General features: G+C 33.1%; 1 protein-coding gene and 1 long non-coding RNA gene across 8 annotated transcripts in view; one reads left to right on the forward strand and one right to left on the reverse strand.

The window, feature by feature from the left end:
• The window catches only part of COMMD10 (COMM domain containing 10), a 203,730-nt gene that overhangs the window by 130,213 nt on the left and 50,979 nt on the right, over positions 1-22,538 (reverse strand). For 5 of the 7 annotated variants that reach the window (XM_032273719.1, XM_032273769.1, XM_032273654.1 and 2 more), the window contains exon 5: positions 18,922-19,032. The exons of 1 other annotated variant lie outside the window; for it this stretch is intronic. In XM_032273719.1, coding sequence (XP_032129610.1) covers positions 18,922-19,032 — 111 coding nt within the window. Of the gene's footprint in view, positions 1-6,093; positions 6,161-18,921; positions 19,033-22,538 lie in introns of those variants that run through there. One more of the 7 variants, XM_032273804.1, reaches the window with a different exon arrangement.
• LOC116548492 lies at positions 8,544-22,299 on the forward strand. Its single transcript, XR_004267455.1, has 3 exons — positions 8,544-8,698; positions 20,163-20,166; positions 22,289-22,299. It is a non-coding gene; the product is annotated as an uncharacterized LOC116548492 (long non-coding RNA).

The raw sequence follows: 22,538 nt of genomic DNA on the forward strand, positions 1-22,538 counted from the left end.
TGGTGGACACATATTGCATTCCTCAGGAAATGATGCAACTCACCGCTATAAACTTTTGAGATCACTAACAATAAACTACCCAGTACAAATTTCAAGTTATAAATTAAATATGAGCATTTTCTATATCTGATCAGTAATCAGACAACGGAAGAGAGAACTAGATTAAAAAAAAAAAGTAACAAAATATTTTAAAATTTCTTTTTCTTTCCATTTCTCAGTGAAATTATGCTTCCCAAGTCTAACTCACATTCTGGCACTGACAGTAAATGATATGCTTACAGTCTACAAAGCAGATAAGTAACAATGCAGCTTGAGATTAGGTGGCTGGGAACTCAGGTCCCCTCAGACACTGTCTGGCTGCCCCAAGAGCTTATGAAGTCAATCAGTATCTCAGCTGACTTCTTGTCTACTTGTATTGTGGTTGAATAACTAAACTCCGAATAAAATCCAGTTACAGATTCTATTTTATACCTACAAATTATCAGATTCTCTAGTACGATAAGCGCTCCATCACCCAGAAAGCCCCACCAGGAAAAAAAAAACAGGAAAAATTCTCAACTCAACCCTTTATCAAGGTCATTCTCTCAATCTTCACATTTGGCAAATGGAAATAAATCACCTACTCTGAGGAGAGCTTCATGGCTATCAAAACAAAATGTTTGAGAGCAAGATAGAGATTATGAGAATAGGGTTTAGTAGAGACGCCATGGATCACACTTAAACAGGTGGCAAAGCAATTACTATGGAAGTAAAGTGGCTACTTTACTAAGCTGAAAATTATTTTCAGCCCTCTGAGCCAATAAAAGTAACTCATTGGTTAATAATTGCAAAGGTCCAATGAGAAAAAAATATAAAAGCCCACAGAACAATACCTGGCACATATTAATGGGTCAATAAATTCTATCTATTATCATTATTGTCTTGATCATTTGAATCAGGTATAGTGAGTGATTACCGTGTGCTCTGCAGCTACCAAGACCCTCAGCTTTGATCAGCTCCATCCAGGTTGCAGGAGAAACAATGAAATAGCTCAGCCGCTTGCAAATTTTATATAATATTATGAAGAAACTAGATATCCCCTCAGCCTCCAAAAGAGCCCTGACCCACACTTACTTTTCGATAGAAAATGTCCTCATGAGAAAGGCTTACGTTTTTTCAGGAATAACTATTAATTAGACTCCATTTTAATTTGTCTTTTTAAACTTATCCTATATCTTAGCCTATATAAGAGCTGTCCATTTCCAAAGATTATTGCTTTTAGGAAACATACAGCCAAAATATATAGGATAGGTAGCACTATTTTACTCATAAAGGTCATTTATGTGTACCATTGAAAAGATCCACAAATATGCTATTATGTCACAGCAGTATTATTAAACAGTCATTACCATGCCAATCTAAAATACCTGAGTGGGTAGCTATTATGCAACTTCTGTATAGCTGGAAACAAAATACTTACAAAGCTATCTATAAATTGTTGTGCTCATCTGTTTATAGCAAAAAAAAAAAAAGATTTCACAAATTTAAATAGGTCAATGAAACTACTTAAGGTGCGTGCTTATAATTTTCATATTTTCTTGTACTTTAGAATCAAATGAGGTCCACACATAATACAATCAGTCAAATAGTAGTGAAAATAACCAAATTAAAATGGGGCTGAAAATTGGACCATCATTAACATGAAGGAGAAAAACTTCTGGTTTCTAATTTTAAAAAAAGATCATGCTGTAACTAGCAGCATATTTTTAAAAGATGATTTCTTCTTTTATTCCAAAACTGACAATTAAATAATACTACCATTCACTTCCTCTTTTAACCAAAAATAATGATTACTTTATGCCTGCCTCAATGGAGTGTTTTGAGGTTATTTGTAGACTTTTGAGTCCTATAGATGAAAGCTACTAAGTAAATACAAAGTATTACAATTGAGGATGATGATATAGAGCAAAATTTTTGATCTACATTTACAGTTGGCACATTGCCATACTACCCCTGTGGATTTCTTCTTTCACAGCTCACACTCTATGAAAGGCCACTGTGGAAAAAAAAAAATCCCACAGGGAAAGAGTTCAAGTCATCTACAATAGAATATTAGTAATTATGAAAGTGGTATTCTTCCTCTGTATTCATTTGAGACTCATTTCTACTAAAGAGAAATGGAACAGTGATTTGTTTAAAATGATGGCTACAGACAACTCAGTCTCAATTCTATCAGCCAGGTTACAAAGCAGATTACTATACTACTGCACAGTTTTTTTCAAAGAGCAAATTATTATATAAGCCACCAAGCCAGTATTCAACTATTCTCCAAGATAATATATTTGTAAAAATTATTTTCCAGAGTAACTCATGTTCCTAATAAACTATAGCACTGCAAATTCAAATTCAACTAACATTAACATTAGTCACTATGTGAGAACCATTATAATAGGCATTTCACAAGCATTATTTTATTTAACTCTATCAATAACCCTATGAGGCAAGTATTACCAACGTATTTTCAAATTGGAGAATATGCCACAGAAAATTTCCCACAGTCCAAGAATTTAAATTCAGCCTTCTCACTTCAAGTCCAATGTTCCCTCCATTATATCAGATTAAGTTCTCATCTAGTTGTGCCAATAATCAACTTACACATCATGTAACCTCACTGGGACTGAATGTTCTCATCAGTAAACTTAAAAGGTTGATTTATTTCTAAGAGGGTGTGTGTCTTTATAAAATGTACCATTTTAATCATTTTAAAGTGTACAATTTAGTAGCTTCCAATACAGCCACAATGCTATCTAATTCCAGAACACTTTTACCACACCAAGAAGAAACTCATACCCATTAAGGTCAACTCTCCATCCTTTTCATCTCCCAGACACTGCAATTACAAATTTCTATGGATTTGCCTAACCTGGATTTTTCATATAAATAAATTCATATAATAAGTGACCTTTTGTGTCTGGCTTCTATTACGTGACATAATATTTTCAAGGTTCATCCACATTATAACACATATCAGTACATCAATCCTTTTTACAGCTCAGTAATATCCCATTCTATGTATACAATACACCTTGTTTATCCATTCATTCACTGATAGACACTTGGCTATGATCTGAATGTATTCCTTAAAATTTATATTTTGAAACATAATCACCAACATAACAGTGTTAAAAGGCGGGACCTTCAAGGGGTGATGAAGTTATGAACACAAAACGCTCATGGAAGGGATTACGGCACTTAGAAAAGCTTGAAGGAATGGGTGTGCTTGCTCTCTCTTCTCTTCTATTATGTAAGACACAGCAAGAAGGCCCTCAGCAGACACTGAATGCCAGTCCCTACATCTTGAAATTTTCAGCCTCCAGTATTATAAGACATAAATTTCTGTTCCTTATAAATTACCTAGTCTCAGGTATCTTGTTACAGTAGCACAAATGGATTGACATAGGGTTATTTCCATCTTTTAGCTATGAATAGTTCTGCTGTAAATATTTGTGTACATGTTCATGTTTGAGCCTTTGTTTTTAATTCTTTTGTGTATATACCTAGGAGTGGAATTGCAGAGCCCATGGTAATTCTATGTTCAAATTTTGGAGGAACCACCAAACTGTTTTCCACAGGAGCTGCAACATTTTATGTTCCCACCAGCAATTATGAAGGTCCCAATTTCTCCACATCCTTACCAACATTTATTTTCCTTATTTGAAAAAAATTATAGCCACGCTAGTGGGTATGAAATATCATTGTGGTTCTGATTTTCATTGCCCTAATGACTAACGATGTTGACCATCTTTTCACATTTATTGGCCAACTGCATATGTTCTATTTGGAGAAATGTCTATTCAAGTCTTTTGCTCATTTTAAAAATTACGTTGCTGGCCAGACACAGTGGCTGCCACTTAGTGACCACCTGTAATCCTGGCACTTAGAGAGGCCTAGGTGGGAAGACAGCTTGAGCCCAGAAGTTCAAGACCAGCCTGGACAACAAAGTGAGATTCCGTCTTTACCAAAAACAATTTTTGTAATTAGCCAGGCCTAGTGACAGGTGCCTGTTGTCCCAGCTCTACTGAGGCAGGACGGTCACTTGAGTCTAGAAGGCTGAGGCTGCAGTGAGCTATGACCATGCCACTGCACTCCAGTGACAGAGCAACTCTTCTCAAAAAATATTAATAAATAAAATAAATTTAAAAATTAGGGTTCTGTGTGTGTTTTTGCTGTTGAGTTGTAAGAGTTCTTTATTTACTCTATATACAAATCCCATACGATTTATGTAATTTAAAAATGTTTTCTCCCATTCTCCAGGTTGTCCTTCTAATTTCTTGACAACATCCTTTGATACACGAAAGATTTCGATTTAAATGAAGTCCAATTTATCGTTTCTCTTTTGTTGCTCATGCTTTTAGTGTCATATTAAGAACCCATTGGCAGAAAAAAAAAAAAAAAGAATCCATTGACAAACACACATAAAATCCCTTTTGGCTAAAAATTCCACAACCCTTTGCTCATTCCATAAATAAAGTTGTACCTGGACAATTCTCGTCATTTTACTGTTGGGAACAACAAAGGCATTATGTTGGGATATTTATTGTACTGCTCTCACCAAGGAGGTAGTGGCACATTAAATATAGGTAAAATTACCCCTTTATAATGGATGGGGTGGAACTTCTTTAAGTCTGAAAGAAACTTCATATCTACTCTATTATAAAGAAGAAACCAAGAGGGGGAAAGAGAAAGAAAGGAGGCAAGGGAAGGAACAAAATCTCATGGTTTAGGGACCTCATGAATTAATAAATACTCACACAGTTTTAAGACATTCTAAACTATATGTCTAAACATGTTAATCTCTGAAAAAGGAAGTCTCCCAGCAATAAAAATCAAATATTTTGGCAATTACTAGAATTCCAACAGGATTTACATGAATAGCATTTCTAAAATCTAATTTCATCACTTTAGTCAACATGTTAGTATCTAGTATTTTAAATATGGCTTTAAAGGAAAATGTACTACTGAAAAACTATTTGAAGAAATAAATTATATTTACCAAAAAAAGAAATAAGAAATAGAACATAAAAACAACAGAATCCTACGTAGTCATTTAAAATGATGTTGCTGAGTAGAAGCTCATTTACTGACAATAAAAGATGTTGTTTACAATATAATGCTTTATGAGGAAAGAAAACTAGTTTACAATGGACAGATCTGTAAAGATATATGCTAATTAAATATGCCACTCAAAGTGATTACCTCTAGGTAGAATTGTAAGTGAATTTTCTTACATTTTCTGATTTTCCCTCAATGTAAACTATATAATTTTAGAAAAGTATAAAAGAATTTTTAAAAAGATAAAATCAAGATTCTTTAAACATGAAATTTATAAACAAGAATTTCTTTCTACATACTCATTTACTATTACATTTCATCTTCAACCAGTATATAATTTGTGAAATACATGTTTAACAATCCACAACAATCACAACAAATATACAGTTTCACTGATGTCATAATAGCACAGTTACTGACTGTATAAAAATTTATATAAATTCCAAATAGTCAACCAATTTTTAAAAGCTTAAAATATGATATATTTTTAAAAATTTTGTATAATTTGCTACTTCATTGATTATACTTAAGAATCAAATATTTATGAAACAAGCAAGTTAAAAGAGTTTGTAAAAAATTAGATTATATTAATCCTGTCTGTCTCTTTTTTGTGCTGGTAGCAAAGGGTAGGATAATCGGTGAGATAAAGGACAACACTGCTTCATCAACCCTGTTTCTATCCCTTTGTTCATCTATGGCCCTAGTTATGGTATATTCCTACTGCCTTATGAACATCATTCTCCAACATATGATAAAATAACTACAACTGACTGTTCCCTGTACACTAACTGAACAGTTGTCTTCAGCAGATCCTCGAATATATCCAGATACAGACCAAAAACACAGAACTAATGGTGCTGAGTTGATGCTAAATACCCAAAAGAAAACACACAAATCAGACTCATAATCAGTAGGCATCTTAGGATAGCCACATTTCCAAATAAGTCCAGTGATGTAAGACTTGAGGATCTGATTAAATCCTTAAAGCACTTTAGTTTTTAAAAATATGGACATGACATTTCTGAAAGGTTGCAGTTTTGGATCAAAAGTATTAAGGACAGTTGAGAAACTGTGAAAAACAAAAATAAAGAGAAGATTTTATATAAAAACTTAATAGAAGAATCTTCCCTTTCCCAATACCATCAAAATAGCCAAAAGTGTCCAACAATTTGTTCTGAGAAACACTGTATATAGTTACAATTATTCTTCCTCTTTACATAAGTTTAACTTGCTTTAAATAATTATCATATAAAGGAAAGAAAAAATCTGAAAAAATTATAATCTTCACAATCCATTAAAGACATATTTAAGTATTCACACAGTAACTAACACTGTAAACATGCTTAAAATCTTATTTAAACTATGCCAGGAGAAAAGGGTGTTTGTCAACTCCTTTTATGGCCAAAATAACTGCGACTAGATTCAATATTCAATAATGCAATTTATTCATAAGAAAACTTAATCTAGACATCTTTACCTTGTCTTGAAGGCAAAATTTATAATACTACCCTCAAAATCAGAACACTAGATTCAGAAGAGCAATTCAGAAAATCACCGCTGATGTCTAAAAGCTAATAATTCAAACAACATATAAAATATTCACATGAAATTAATACTCCACTATTTCCAGCAGATGCTGGGTATATTATCAACCAAGGAAGCAAGAGATCAAGGAGTAGCCACTGGACACACACTGGGAACTCCTAGGATACAGAATAAATCTTCATATAATTAGACCACTTCAGTTTCCAAGCTGATGCAGGGTAAAGGTTCAGAAGAGATCAGCTTTCAAGTTTTACAGGTATCCACTTCTTTGTCTTAAAGCATAAACTGTACACCTGATCAAGCCACAAAGATCTGAACATTCAAATTAAAAGTTCCTGAGTGATCCTGGAAAATAATGCATATATGTGAGGCTCCTTTACAAACCTCTAGGGAAGCTGTATTAGTCCATTTCCATACTGCTTTTTAAGAACTGTCCAAGACTGGGTAATTTATAAAGGAAAGAGTTTTAATTGACTCACAGTTCAGCATGGCTGGAAGGCCTCAGGAAACTTACAATCATGACAGAAGGTGAAGGGGAAGCAAGGCACCTTCTTCTCAAGATGGCAGGAAGGAGAAGTGCCAAACAAAGCGGGGAAGAGCCCCTTATAAAACTATCAGATCTCCTGAGAACTCACCCACTATCACAAGAACAGCATGGGGGAACCACCCCCATGATTCAGTTGCCTCCACCTGGTTTCTCCCTTGATATATGGGGATTATGGGGATTGAGAGGATTATAATTCAAGATGAGATCTGGGTGGGGACACAGAGCCTAACCATATCAGAGACTATGGCTAGGTTCCAGCTATATTTCTAGATAGTTTCTCCCTCTCCATCACTCACCACCCTGCCCCCAAACACACATAACCAATAACCTGACTTTCCACCTGGCCCAATTTGGATTCCAGGGTCAGTTACTAAAATTTACTCTTTTGTAGACATAGGCACACCTCTTTTTCTTATCCCCTTTCACTGAAAACACCCGACAAAGATAAAACTGTGATTAAACCCAGTCATCCACCTACTCCACATGCGCACCTGAGCAATTAAAAATAGATGAAGAAAAATATACAACCTGTCAACAGTTCTTATCTTAAATTCATGATCACATATCACAATTGGGCAATCAGCACTGTGTAGTATCAGTAAAATACCCTAAAATACCTAGTTTGTTCATTTGTCCAATATCCAAGATTAACTATTTCACTCTTTGTTCTCTGTCCTCAAACCTATTAGGGTTGCCCCATTCTCCCAACCTCATGACTGCAGCATTGAGAAAACAGAATCAATCAGACCATTATAACTTTATCTTTCCACCATCAAAACCACCTACCTTGACCCATACTCTTCTTTCTCTACTGAAGACAAATTAAATGTTCCCACTCCAATCAATCCAACTTTTCCATTCAGAGATTCTCTAAATCTCACATCTCAGTTTCTCAAGAAGTGTATTAATATAACCCTCTCCATTATGTATCATTTTCTTTCCCATGGATCTGTAACATCTGCATACAAACCTCCTCTAATCTCTCCAGTTACTGAATCCACATTCCCCTATATCAACTGCCCTATTTCCCTACTTTTTGAAAGGGTTACCTGTATCATTGCTTCCACTTTCTCACCTCATATTCTTTACTCAATTTTCCTCAATCAGGTTTCCTTCTCCTCCTCTCAATTGTTATTGAAATCATTATTGTCTAGGTCATCAGAGAAGTCCACTTTACGAAATCCAATAGTCACATATCTGTTCTTCTCTTTTCTGACCTCTCAAATAGCATTCAATATTGCCCTTCATCTCGAAATATTTTCTTCTCCTGTCCCACAAAGTGATCAGCGATGATCTCCATGTCACTAAATTCATTTTTTAACACTATATAGTGATTATAAGCTCAGGCTATGGAGTCAGACAGACCTGGGTTCAAATTATGGCACTATCACTTTCTAGTATCCAATTTAAAGAAAGATGCTTAATCACTGAGTTTTGGTTTCTTGATCTACTTAACAGGAAAATACTAGCACTTACTTCATGGCTGTGAGAATTATCTTCTTTCTCTGCCCCTAAGTAGCAACATGTGACATGATTCACCCCTAACAAATGCTCTCTTCCTTTGGTGTTTGGCTGTTTCCTTCCAATCACTGTCATAAGCTCCTACAATTCTACTTGCCGTTTAAATGTTAGCATTCATGGAGTTCTATATCTTCTAAGTGATTTCTTCCATTCTCATGCCTGAAATTATAATCTCAATGATTTCCAAACCTCAATGTCTAGTCTATAATTTTCTCCCATGTCTCAGGCTACAAACCTAACAATCGCCACCTGGATATCTCAGGTGCCTTAATTTTTGAAATGCTCAAAAGATACACCTCTGTCCTCTTTCATATGCTTTTTCCTCCATCTGAAAACTCCTCTGCCTGTCAGTTTCTAATTCCTTGCTATTGGTTTCCATTTACTTCCTCCTTTGTACTAGTCATCAAACTTATATTTACTGGCTTAACATATGTATTTCCTGCTAGCCCATAAACTCCATGATAGAAAATAAAACCTGCCTATATCACGAACACCTTGCCTAGCAACTCACATGTAGTAAATGTTTAAAAAATATTGCATGAACTGAATTCAAGATGTCTAAAAAGTTACTGCATAAATATTTGCTTTATTGAATTTAGCATTTTACTTGTCCAGATGTCTAATTCATTGTTAATACTTTTATGTCAAAATATTTATGTCATTCATTTACATTATTGTCATTTCTAATACATGAAAATACATCAAATGAAATTTAAAAGTTCTTCTAAACATACTCTGTTTTTAAAATTCTACAATTATCAACTGCTTCTGGGTTTCAGAGACTACAGGATTCAGAAGTTAGAAAAGACAAGTGAAGATAGTATTTGCTTCCTTACTGTGGAATCTCACAAATTTTTTAAAAAAGAATTTTAGTAAAACAATGATGTTTTAATTCTGAATTGCCCAAAACGTTTGGAGTATTTTTAACAGAGATTTTCTCCTCCAAGTCTCTATTATCATTTTCTCCACATAAATACCAACCTCTATGGTGTATTAATATTGTGTATTTTCACTCATCAAAGTTAAGTAGCATCTGAAACAATATTTTTGTTAGCTTATAAAGTCTCATTATGGATAAATGCAGACTTTCCATTTGACAGCCTGAAATATGAAAAAAAAAAAAATTACACACCCACAAACATGGAGGAGGTTTGCTTTACGTTATGCAGGAGTTATATACATATGATTTGTATCAATATACTTGACTACATAATACTGTCTTTTAAAAAGTCATGTTGACCACAAAACCAAAAAAAAAAAAAAAAAAAAAAGAATACATTAACTAGAGGGAAAACATTTCTGTATTTGCTCTTATTTAGAAAACATAAAACCTTCAAAGATAACTTCACTGAGAAATTGATCACAATGAAAATGGATACAAAACAAACTAAGAATCAGAAAACTAGACTCACAAAACCTTAAAAATATTTAAATAAATTTGATTCCAAAGAAGCAGGTTTTGTTTTCAACGTATCTTGGCAACTATCTAACAAATAAGAATTATTTCTATTTTCTTTAACTGCTTAAGTATTTGATCAGATTGCTTCTACATGTTCTATAATAAAATAAAATACACATAACAAAAGCTTGTTTAATTTGTACACTAATGTAATACAAAAGTTTAAAAGAGAGATCACTATAACATTACAAAAATATCTGGGATTTTTACTAGTCTCCTAAAATCCAAAGTAATTAATTACCTAGTTATTAAAGAATGTATTTTTGAAATAGTAGTGTTACATCCTTCTGCAGAAGCTACGAAATCCTCTGAATGCAACCTTTGCATTTCTGTGTGTATTCCCCAAAATGATTTTGGAAAGCCATTTATCAAACTATACAAGATGTTTTGTCTTATTTTGGTTTATACCCTTTGACACAGTAATCATCCTCTGGAGGAATAACCCTAAATCCTAAGAAGGTTTCATTCATTCATTCATTCATTCATAATGCATAAATGTTTACTGAGCATCTAAGTATATATACACAAAGATATTTATTACAATATAACAGGAAAATACTAGAAAAAAACCCAGTATTTGACAGAAGAAAAATTAAGAAATCCTAGTATATCTGTCATAGTCATAATATGAAGTAGTCATTTAAAATATATTAATGATGAATATGAAATAATATGAAAAATGATTTGTTACAGCATTAAGGGAAAAAAGGCAGAATATAAACTCAAACATGTTATATGATCAGATTCTGGAAAAAAAAGTTTGTATTAAATACACACTGAAATAAAATAAAAAATAGATTGCCTGCATCTTCATGGTAAGTCTAACAAGTTTTCCTTCCACATTTCTACAATTTTTAAGTTTTCTACAGTAAACACATACAGCTTTGGTAACAGAAAAATGAATCACAATGATTTTAAAACAAAGGCAAGCAACTTTAAAAAATCATTTCATTTAAGAGGGGACGATAAAATTATTCCTTATTTTTTTTTTAACATACAGATGACATAATCCTGTATGTTAAAAAAAAATCCCTTAAAATGCCACAAAAAGTAAAACAACAAAAAACAAACGAAAAAGAACAAATTCAGTAAAGTAGGATACACCTTACAAAATCACCATACAAAAATCAGATGCATTTCTTCACAAAAATAATGATCTAGCTGAAAAAGAAACCAAGAAAACAATCTTATTTATGTGCTCCCACTTTCCCAGCCACCACTCCTCTTCCCAGCCCCCTTTTACTATACCATCGCTAAGGGAGTAAAAAGAATAAAATGCCTAGAAATAAATATAACCAAGGAAGTGAAAGATCTGAAAACTATAAAACACGAATTAAAGAAACTGAAGATGACAGAATTAAGCAGTAAGATATCCCATGTTCATGGATAGTAAGAATTAATATTGTTAAAATGTCCATACTACCTAAAGCAACATACAGATTCAGTGCAATCCTATTAAAATTCCAATGGCATTTTTCACAGAAATAGAGAAAAATAATTCTAAAATTTGCAGGGAATCAAAAAAGACCCTGAATAACCAAAATCATCTTGACAATGTAAAACAAAGTTAGAGGTATCACACTTCTTAATTTTAAATTACATTTTAAAGTTACAGTAACCAAAACAGTATGATACTGGCATAAAGCCAGACACACAGACAAAAGGAATACTACAGAGAGCCCAGAAATAACCCAAGTATGCATGTTCAATTAATTTTTGACAAGGCCATCAAGAACATGCAATAACTAAAGAATCATCCCTTTAATAAATGGTGCTGGGAAAACTGAATATCCATGTGTAAAACAGTGAAACCAGACTTTTACACCATACACAAAAATCAAACTCAAAAGAGATAAAAGACCTAAACATAAGATCTGAAACCACAAAACTCCTAGTAGAAAGCACAGAGAAAAAGCTCCTTGATATCGGTCATAGTCATATTTTGAATTATCACACCAAAAGCTTGAGAAACAAAAGCAAAGTAGAACTACATCAAACTAAAAGCTCCTGTACAGCAGAGGAAACCACCAACAAAAAATACAGCCTATGGACTGGAAGAAAAATTTGCAAACCACGTATCTGATAAGGGGTTAATATACAACATATATAAGGAACTCACACAATTCAATTAGCAAAATAATAATAACTTGATTCTAAAAGGGGCAAAGGACCTAAATAGACATTTCTCCAAAGACATAAGAATGGCCAACAGATATATGTAAAGATTTTCAATATCACTAACCATTGGGGAAATGCAAACAAAACCAAAATGAAATATTATCTCACACTTGTTAAAATGACTATTATCAAAAACACAACAGATAACAAATGCTGGTTAGAATGTGGAGAAAAGGAAACTGCACACTGATGGTAGAAATGTAAATTAGTACAGCCATTAAGGAAAACAGTTTGAAGGTTCCTCAAAAAATTAAAACTAGAACTTTCAGGAATCTCCTGCTTGGTATATAACCAAAGAAAATGAATCCAGTATATTGAGATATCTGCACGCCCATGTTTGTTGCAGCATTATTCACAATAGCCAAGATATGGAAACAACATCATAAGTATCTATCAATAAATTGTGATATATATATGTGTCCATATGTGTGCACATACATATGCATACATATACGTATATATGATTCATAAACACACACACAGAAATATAATTCAACCTTGAAAAAGGATATACTGCCATTCGGAACAACATGGATGAATCTGGAGGACACTATGCTACGTGAAATAAGACAGACATAGAAAAATACTGCATGATCTCACTTATATGTGGAATTTTTAAAAAATGCCTAGTTGAACAGTGGTTATGAGAGACGAGGAGAGGGAGAAAATGGGGCGAAGCAGGTCAATGCATATAAACTTGCAGTTACATAGGATAAGTAAGTCTGAAGATCTGATGTACAGCATGAGGACTATAGTTAATAATGTTGTAAAGTAAAATTTTGATGGGAAAATAGATACTAGGTGCTTTTACCGTACACACAAAAAAGGTAATTATGGCAGGTGATGGATGGGTTAATTTTCGTAATGGCAGCAATCATTTTACTATGTATATTTATAACAAAATAGCAAGTTGTATACCTTAAATATATACAATTTAAAAGCCACTCAACAATGTAAAACATGTGAGAGGATGATTTTTTTTCATATTTGAATTATGTCCTATAAGTTGAATTATCTTCTTTGAATGTCTAAGGGTGGAAAGTATTCTTAGTGTGATTAATTCTAATAAAGATATGATATGGGATACCTCAACAACAACAACAAAAGGAAAATTCAGACCAACTCATGTACATAGCTGAAAAATGTGAAGGTCCTTCCAAATTAGTCAATACTAACAACACCTTTAAAATGAAAATATTTTAAATTTCTATAACAAGAATTCATGATTTGAATAGCATACATATTTTTCTCTGAGAAACCTTGTCTTAAATAGATCTGAGGACATCTTCTCTTTTTAACTGATATAGCTTATTTGCTCACAAGACATCAACATCATTGATTTCATGTAGCCCTTACAATAGTATTTGTTAATAAAGGCAGCATCTGTTGAACTGACACCATTTATAGCTTTACTCACTACATAAGAATAATTGGTATTTCTAATTGACTAAAAATGTAAAATTGTTTTGACTTCATCAAATAAAGGGAAAAGAGAAAAATTAAATCTAGAATCCCTGTAACTACAATCCTATAAAGAAAACGACATTACATTTTAGAATAGCTTTCAACACCTTGAAACATATACACATATTAAAAGATCAACAGCTAAATTATTATATAAACAAAATGATACAGCATCCTACTGATGAACTAGAACTCAAATGAAATTGCCTGGATTCAAATCCTAGCTCTACTGTTTACTAGCTGTAAAACATGGGAATATTATTTAACTTCTCTGTGCTTCCATTTGTCCATTTATCAATAAAATATGAATAAAAAATCATGCCTGGAAGAAATGTTTTAAATATAAAAGGAGGTGATACCATGTGTAGCACAGAGTAAACACTTTAAAAAAGGACTTTGCCCAATTTCTCACACTAAACAAGATTTGTCACGTATTTTAGAAATAAGAATGAAGAACTCTTAGTCAGAAAACTGGTATTAAGAGTCCCAAATTCATTCAAAATCATAATTACCTCTACATAAAGTACTTATTGCAACCTGGTTATGTAATTTAACATTGAGATAAATAAAATTCTACTGTCAAGGTCATTTTACCTCAGTTATTACAAAAGAAAAAAAAAGAAACACAAGGATCCTTTCTCTTAAGAAATACAAATAAAACGTGGAATCCCTGTATTAATAAAACAGGTTTGTCTTCAACAGCAAATTTACTGGGGGAAAAATGTACTAAAATTAAGAGAAAATTTTAAGTATTTTAAGATATTCAAAGTTAAAGTGCTGGTGTCGGTCAAAATATCAACATTTGTTACAAATGACATCACTGCTCTCTACAATAAAGAACTTTCATCCGACTACAATTGGCCTAGAGCTAGATACATCATAAACTTAGAGCCATGGACTATTTTCTTTTTTCTCATAAAGAAATTAATACAAGTGACAGGATGTAACAAAAAAGTCAATAATGTAAAAGCTTTTATTTTGGCAAATGATCATTTACAAATTTAAAAAGCCAAATCACGATGATTTCATTTATTTGTTCTACACATATGTGATTAATAAGCATTAACTTTATTTATGGAAATAAGAGAACTCTATTGTTCTATACAGATTAGAAATGTAAACACTTAGCATTTCCTTGAACTACTGACTTCAAAATTATATCAACGTTATTTCAAATAACACTGTGAATGCCAGAAAAGGTTAGATAAGCAAAGCACTCTACTGCCCCCTAATGAAATAAACTTTAAAAATAAGTCAGAAAACTTTTCGAGATACCTGTGGAACAGGAAAATAATCTCACTTTGCTCAACACAGTAGACAAACACTAAGACAATTAACCAAAAACAACTAGAATACATATCAAAATACTGCAGGAAAGCTACAATCACCCAGTTTTTGTGATAAAATTAGTAGAAAAACAGGAAAGCCTTGAGACAGAAATGTTCTAAGAAAGAAGACCGCAGTCACAGAGTGTTATCCAGTGTGATAGCAATTAAAACTTCGCTGCAGGCTACATTTTTCATGTGTATGTTGGAAGTGAAAAAGAAGAAAAGGAGCTCCTTATAAACCACACTCTTCAGTGAATTACAGTAAGTTTTCAGTTCAACAGCTAAAAAGTAAACACTACCAAAATACTCCCTCACAATTTACAGTGACTCTAATCCTCCCGGTTGTTTAATATATGTATATTTTCAGGATAACTACACCCTGTAAAATACACCTATATAAGAACTGTACCCAATGCTTCCTGTTTTATACAAACACCAATTTCATAAGTATGACAGTGTTCTATTTTAAGATACTTTATATCATAAACTAAGCACTAATCACTTTTAATCTTCCTTTTTATAAAAGCTCTCCTTTCCTTTAATAATCTTGTTTTCTAAAACATGCTCTATACCCTCATTCTCTTTACTTAATATTCCAACCTGTGAAGAATTCTCATTTCAGAACAGAGTAAATATTTGAGAGAAAAGCAGTTTACGGTCCTTAATAACAGGAGTTACATAAAAATCAACATAAGGAATAAGATGAAGAGAACAAAGAACAGGGTGCCAAGTCATAAAAACAAGAAGATAAACATCATTCTCAGCAAACTGACACAAGAACAGAAAATCAAACACTGCATGTTCTCACTCATAGGAAGGTGTTGAACAACGAGAACACGTGGACACAGGGAGGGGAGCATCACATCCTGGGGTCTGTCAGAGGGAAATAGTGGAGGGACAGCAGTGGGTGGGAGTTGGGGAGGGATAGCATGGGGAGAAATGCCAGATATAGGTGGTAGGGAGGAAGGCAGCAAATCACACTGCCATATATGTACCTAAGCAACAATCTTGCATATTCTTTACATGCACCCCAAAACCTAAAATGCAATAAAATATATATAAATAAAAAATACAAGGAGATAAACAAAGGAAAGAACAATAATTCCAGGCAGCAGTTCATTGAGGAAAACAGGTATAGTAGTTAGTTAACTACTTTACAGCTGTTTACCTGTTCCTTTACAGCTAGGGCACACCATATCACTTGGAGATGGTATGTTTCTGCCCAGGTGGTGGTAGCTCTATACTTCATTATGTGTCTATTGTTTAGGAGATACAACACACAGGTGCTAAATGTATACAATGCTATAAAAGAGAAAGGCAATACAAAGAAGTCACTTAATGAAAGGAAAGTATCCTTTATGTATGTGTGCTTCTGCTCTTCTTCCTCAGCGTATTTGTTAATTAAAATGGTCCTCTAGCTCTGCACCTTTAAAGTTATAAGGTTAATCAATGTGCATATATACATTTATTCAAACTTTCAAAATACGAACACACAGAAAAATATAATGTACTCAAGCTCATATTTCAAATGAATTAGATTTCACATCTAGATATTCACATCTTTCCTGAATAATCTGAATGTCTTATTAACATGGCTGTCTTACTTGAAGCATTACTCTTTTATTCCTACAGCCTAAAAATATAACAGACACATAGGCATGCTTTGAAGATGTAAGAAAGATGCTAGAAGGACTTGGAAAAGGACTTTGGAAATGCTTCCAAAGTCAAGCGTTACGGAAGTCATGATGCTTAAAGCATATCCAATATATGTGGTCAAAATAGCATACTTCCAATGTATAAAATGCTTTTAGTTACACAGACTTAACATTAGGTAGTGATGAAAAACAAAACAAGTAAACAGCTACTTGGAATGTGCACGTATGTATGTATTTTCACTCATGGAATAGTTCCAGTATACGCTACTGAGTTCCAGATCATTATCCTACACCTAAAGGAATACCTTACTCAGTTCATGGAAGAAAAAAAAAGGGACTTTCCAAGCTCTTTTTCCTCTCCCTTATTTCCAGTAAGCATACATATGAAAAATATAGTCAAGAAAAAAAGGGGAGGGAATGCAAGGAATGAGGGAAGAGGTAATAATTTCAATAGGAAATAAACTGAGAACTTTGAATTAAAACAAATGGATTTATTTTAGCAAAAAATAAAAAGTTTTATTGATGTTGATGGTAGTAGCCAGCATTTATAGAGCACATACTGTAATGGTAGGCACTGGACTAAACACTTTACATATACTAGGTATTCAGTCTTCATAAAAATTGTATGGATGGATACTATTACCTATATTTTACAGATAAAGAAACTGAGAACCAAAGATTAAGTAATTTGCCCAAGGTTACACTACACTAAACTGCAGAGTATGCAGCAGTCCCCCCACCTCCCCTGTGGGGATACATTCCAACACTCCCAGTGGAGGCCTGAAATCATGACTAGTACTGAACCCCATATACACTGTTTTCTCCCATATATACAAACCTATGATAAAGTTAAATTTATAAATAAGGCACTATAAGAGATTAACAGTCATAATAAAATAGAACAACAATAACACAGTGTAATAAAGTTATGTGAACATGGTCTCTTTCTCTCATCTTACTGTACTGTACTCACCTATTTCAAACGGCGTTTGACCACGGGTAACTGAAACTACGGAAGGTAAAACTGCTGATGATAGGAAACCACTAGACATACTATAACAGCTTGACTCTAACCACTAAGTTCATGTTACTTTCCAGTGAAAATTTGTGAAATAAAATGACACTTTTGAAACACTGTAATAAACTAATAAATTATATATAAGACTCAAGTCAATTACACAGAATTTTATAGTACTATAATTTGGGCTAGGCATTTGTTAAAGAAGCCAGAAATGTGGATAATATAATGAACAGTGAAAGTTTTAACAAAAAAGTAGTAATATTTGCATCCTTCAATTCCTGTTAGAAACAAAAACATCTCTTCCATTATTCTATCATCACATTCAGCCACTGTAATCTCCTTCCTCAGATCTTCCCTACTACCACATTCTCAATTTTATTTTGTCTTAAGATGAGATAGTCTTATCTACTTAGAAGGTAAAAGTCACTCCTTCTCTTCTATCTTAAAAGATAATCAATTACAATATAAAATATGATAAAAAGCTCTTGTCATATCTGAAAGATATATTTCCCTATATGCCACAGTATGAAAAACTATTTTATAGCAATGCTTTGATCTTTAATAATCATGTTCAAGTTGTTGTGAAATTAATAAAGTAAAACACCATGTGGTATAAAAAATCTATTTCTCAAAAGCTGGGATTTAAATATATGCAGGCATATTACACACACACACAAAATAAAAACACAATTCAGGTCACCATCATATTGTTCCAGGCACTAGCTGGACAAGAAACAATATTTGCTCTACTACATATATTCAGCTAAAAACATGAAACACTCAGCAATACCCACAAATACCTAAAACATTAAAATCGTAATTCTGTATGGTCTTCACCAACTTTTTTTTACTACAGAATTTAAAAAAAGGCATTATGAAATATTTTTGTAAGAAAGGTACCTTGCAAGATAAGCTATTTTTTGAGATAGGTAAGTAATAGTGATATTTAAATCTGACATCAGTATCTGTCAAAAAAGATACACTTGTTAATAACTGTTTGACTCAACTATGTTTAAATTTTAAATCCAGAGAGCAAAGACTGCTAAGAATAAAAAGTGTAAGTAAGTCCTAACAAACAAAATACATTCTTTTAATGGCATGCCGTTTCTTACCTTTGAATCTTCATTGTTCACTCCGAGTTGTAATACAGCTTGAGGAGATTTTAGTTTTGCTTGAGCAGAGTGAGCCATCTGAAGGTTAAGCTGCCATCCAACCGTCTCTAGCTTTAAAAGATAGGTACGGATTGGAATGAGATGGTAAGGAAGGAAGAAAACAGTCAACTTTAAGCAAATCTCCACTCAGCAGGAATATATATGGATAGCCTGGGCTTCACAGAAAGTCAGTTCCAGGGCTCCTTTAACCTGCATACTCTGCGAATTCTCCTTTTGGACTTATTAGATTGGCCTCATGCCCCACCTGTCAAATTTAACAGCAAAAGTCATCTTTAAATATACTCTATTCTAAAAATAAAAAATTCTAATACCAAGCAATGAAATATGCTAAAAGAGCCAATGGTTTTAAAATATTAAATAGTACATTACTATTTTTAAATAGTAGTTTTTAAAACTAATGACTTTTAAATAGTTACAAATTTCAACTAGTAAACAGCATAAATAGGTGAAAAGCATTTTAATGACTTCCCATTAACTTTCAAAAATCTTTACATTAGGTACTATACAGGTAAGATTTGCTTTTTTTCTTTAATTTAGAGGGAAACTAAAGTATTCTGTTGGTAAGACATTCACACCTTTAGACACAATGAATTTAAGTAGGCAGAGAATTGATATCTACTACCCAGCAAATGTTATCCAACAGACTATCATACTTTCCAAGGTACTCTTACTATCATTCCCAGTTACGAAAGAAACAAATCAGAACATTTCCTTTGAATTTATTAATTAACACAACAGCAAAATTTTAATCAAGTAAGACAAAAATAGTAAAGGAAGACTAAGGTAGAGTTAACTTTTCTTATAAATTATTAAGGAGCACAGATGTGGCTTTATGCTGAACTTGACAGTTTATTGGTGCCTCCAGCATCAGAAGTATAAAGTTTTAGATTTAATTTACTGTAAATCTCAAGCATCGATATTTAGGGAAGTTTTGTGAAATGCAGTTGTCATATGCCTCTGACAACATGACCCTAATAATAAATTTAGTAAAACTACCTTAGCAATACTGAGTAAGAATGGCAGGCTCATAACAATTTTTCCTTGACTAGAATACTAATGACTTAATTTGAAAGACTGTTCAACAGTTAGAATCAAGGCAGTGACTCAAAGCCAAGTTGGAAAGACCGCAATGAAAGTATTATCTATTTGAGAGAGGATGTGATGAGAAAATAAAGATACAGTTCTGTTCTTTATGTCGCTAAACCTTTTAGAGGTTATGGGTAAAAAGAAGGGAGACGTTGTAGAGATATAATCTATAATATCTCTATAATACCTAATAAAAAAATAAATTTAATGGTACACATTAAGTAAGGATTCTTTACATACTGATCTTTAACACTGATTACGGTAAGCATAGTCTCTGATACCAGCCTGCCACTATTATCAAAAGTCACTTGCAATAGACCCTCCAATGAAACACGAATAAATATCATAACCATTCTCATATATAAAAAAGCATTTGCATACATGTTGTCTTAACTGAAAAGCACATTCTAGGTATTCATATGGACCTGTAGGACGTTGCATTTACCTTATTTAATTGATTCTATCCCTCTACATTAGGCACTTAACATAACTAATGAAGAGAAATATTAAGTGAATAAGTTAAAACACACAACCCACTGCGATCAGGCCTTGATATTAACTAGTGTATGCTAAGGCACTGCATAGAGATGATGCAGACAAATCAAAAAGAACTCTAAATTTGAAGCTTATGCTTTGGTTCACGCTTAAGCTATCACTAGCTATATGACCCTGGCTAAACCACAATCTTTCAGGATCTCAATTTCCTCATATAAAATGGAAATAAATCTATTTGAACTACCTATGTTTCTGGGTTACTGATAATATCAAATAACATGCACACTCAAAGGATTTGGGAAACTATTATAAAGTATTATAAATATAAGGCATTTTGGTCACCTAATTTGTTCTATAGTATCTTCCAAACATTTTTCAAATACTTTCCAAAATTCATGACTCATCTCATCATCCACATATTCTCAGACAACAACAATGGTCTTCTAATTGGGCTACCTGCCCCCTATAGAACTTCATCTCATCATCCCACTTCCCTTCTAAAAATTCTCCAATAGCTCCTTACTACCTACAAAATAAAATCCAAATTCAAGTTCTAAGTCTAGTATACAAAACCCCTAGGATGTGATAACACTTTTCCAGTCCTATGTTCTAAAACATATTGCTAATTATCTATAATTTAGCCACACTAAACCAAATAAGATTTCCAGAACACCCTATGCTGTTTCACATGTCTGTTCTTTGGCTCCAATGTCACCTACTCTGTGATTTTTCTCCTTTCCCTTCCCTCTGCAGTCTGCTACTCTGTTCCCTGAACACTCTGCATCTTTCTCTATTAACATTTAGATTAGTGTATTGCAATAATTTGCCTACATGTCTATCTCCTCAGAGTAGACTGTAATCTCCATTAGGAGACGGCTGGAGTCTTATTCACCTTTGTATCTTTGTGACCTACAACAGCCACTGACAAAGTCAACACTAAAGATTCTTCTCAAACAAGTGATCAATCACCTAACATATACAAACTTTCAAGAAGTACTCACAAGAAAATGAACGTCTGAAAGGGGAAGAAAAAAGCTGTATTTCCACTCGGATATGGCTTTGGTAGGAGGCAGGATTGCAACCTATACAGCTAACATTTGGTTGGTTCTTCACATACACAAACATACATACACACACACACCCCTCCCACCTGTCACACATACAATATTATCTGCAGACCAGAGCTTGTCCAGAAATCCTTTTTTATAATGAGTAAACATTACCCTAGCTTTCCTTTGGTTTGCTAAGTGGCAGCTGAGAGTGGGCTGTGAAGTTCCATACTAATTGACCTTAAGCAAGTTACACATTCACCTCTTTGAGCCTCAGTTCCCTCATCCGCAAAATGGAGACAATAAAACCTGCCTCGCTAAGTTGTAAAGGGTTAAATGGGACATTGTCAAATATTGAGGTAGTGGCACCTCCTTTCCCAATTTCTCCAATTAAGTGTTCTGTCCAATCTGTATACTCTCTCCCCAACTAGATATGTGTAATATGTGTATATTTATAATATAGCTATGAGTTAGCCTTCTTTGCTGATATTATAAATTATCTTTTGAAAATACAACTTAAAATATATATCACACAAGTATTATGTGATAGTATACTATCAAGTATTTTGATTTTAAAACTGTAAACCAAATTATATATTTTAAACATATTTACAATGTTCTACTTATTATATTCATTTTAGAAAATTATTAAAAAGCCATATGACAAAAAGATACAGCTCTAATTTTAAAAGTTACTAACTAGAGATAGGCACACAATGGGCAGCCTGCAAACCTCATGGTGATGAAGACTTTGTTACTTATTCACAAAACTACTTAGCCAAGTGGCCAGAAGAAAGGACAAATTGGAGTCATCACTTAAATATTTTGGGTCACAGACTATTTGATAACTGAATGAAGAGTATAGAAATTTATCTCACAATAATGTATACACATTCATCTAATTTTGGATAATTGCATCCAGTTTTG

The sequence above is a fragment of the Sapajus apella genome, unplaced genomic scaffold (assembly GCF_009761245.1).
Source record: "Sapajus apella isolate SASKATOON/1434 unplaced genomic scaffold, GSC_monkey_1.0 scaffold1, whole genome shotgun sequence".
NCBI classification, from domain to species: Eukaryota; Metazoa; Chordata; class Mammalia; order Primates; family Cebidae; genus Sapajus; species Sapajus apella.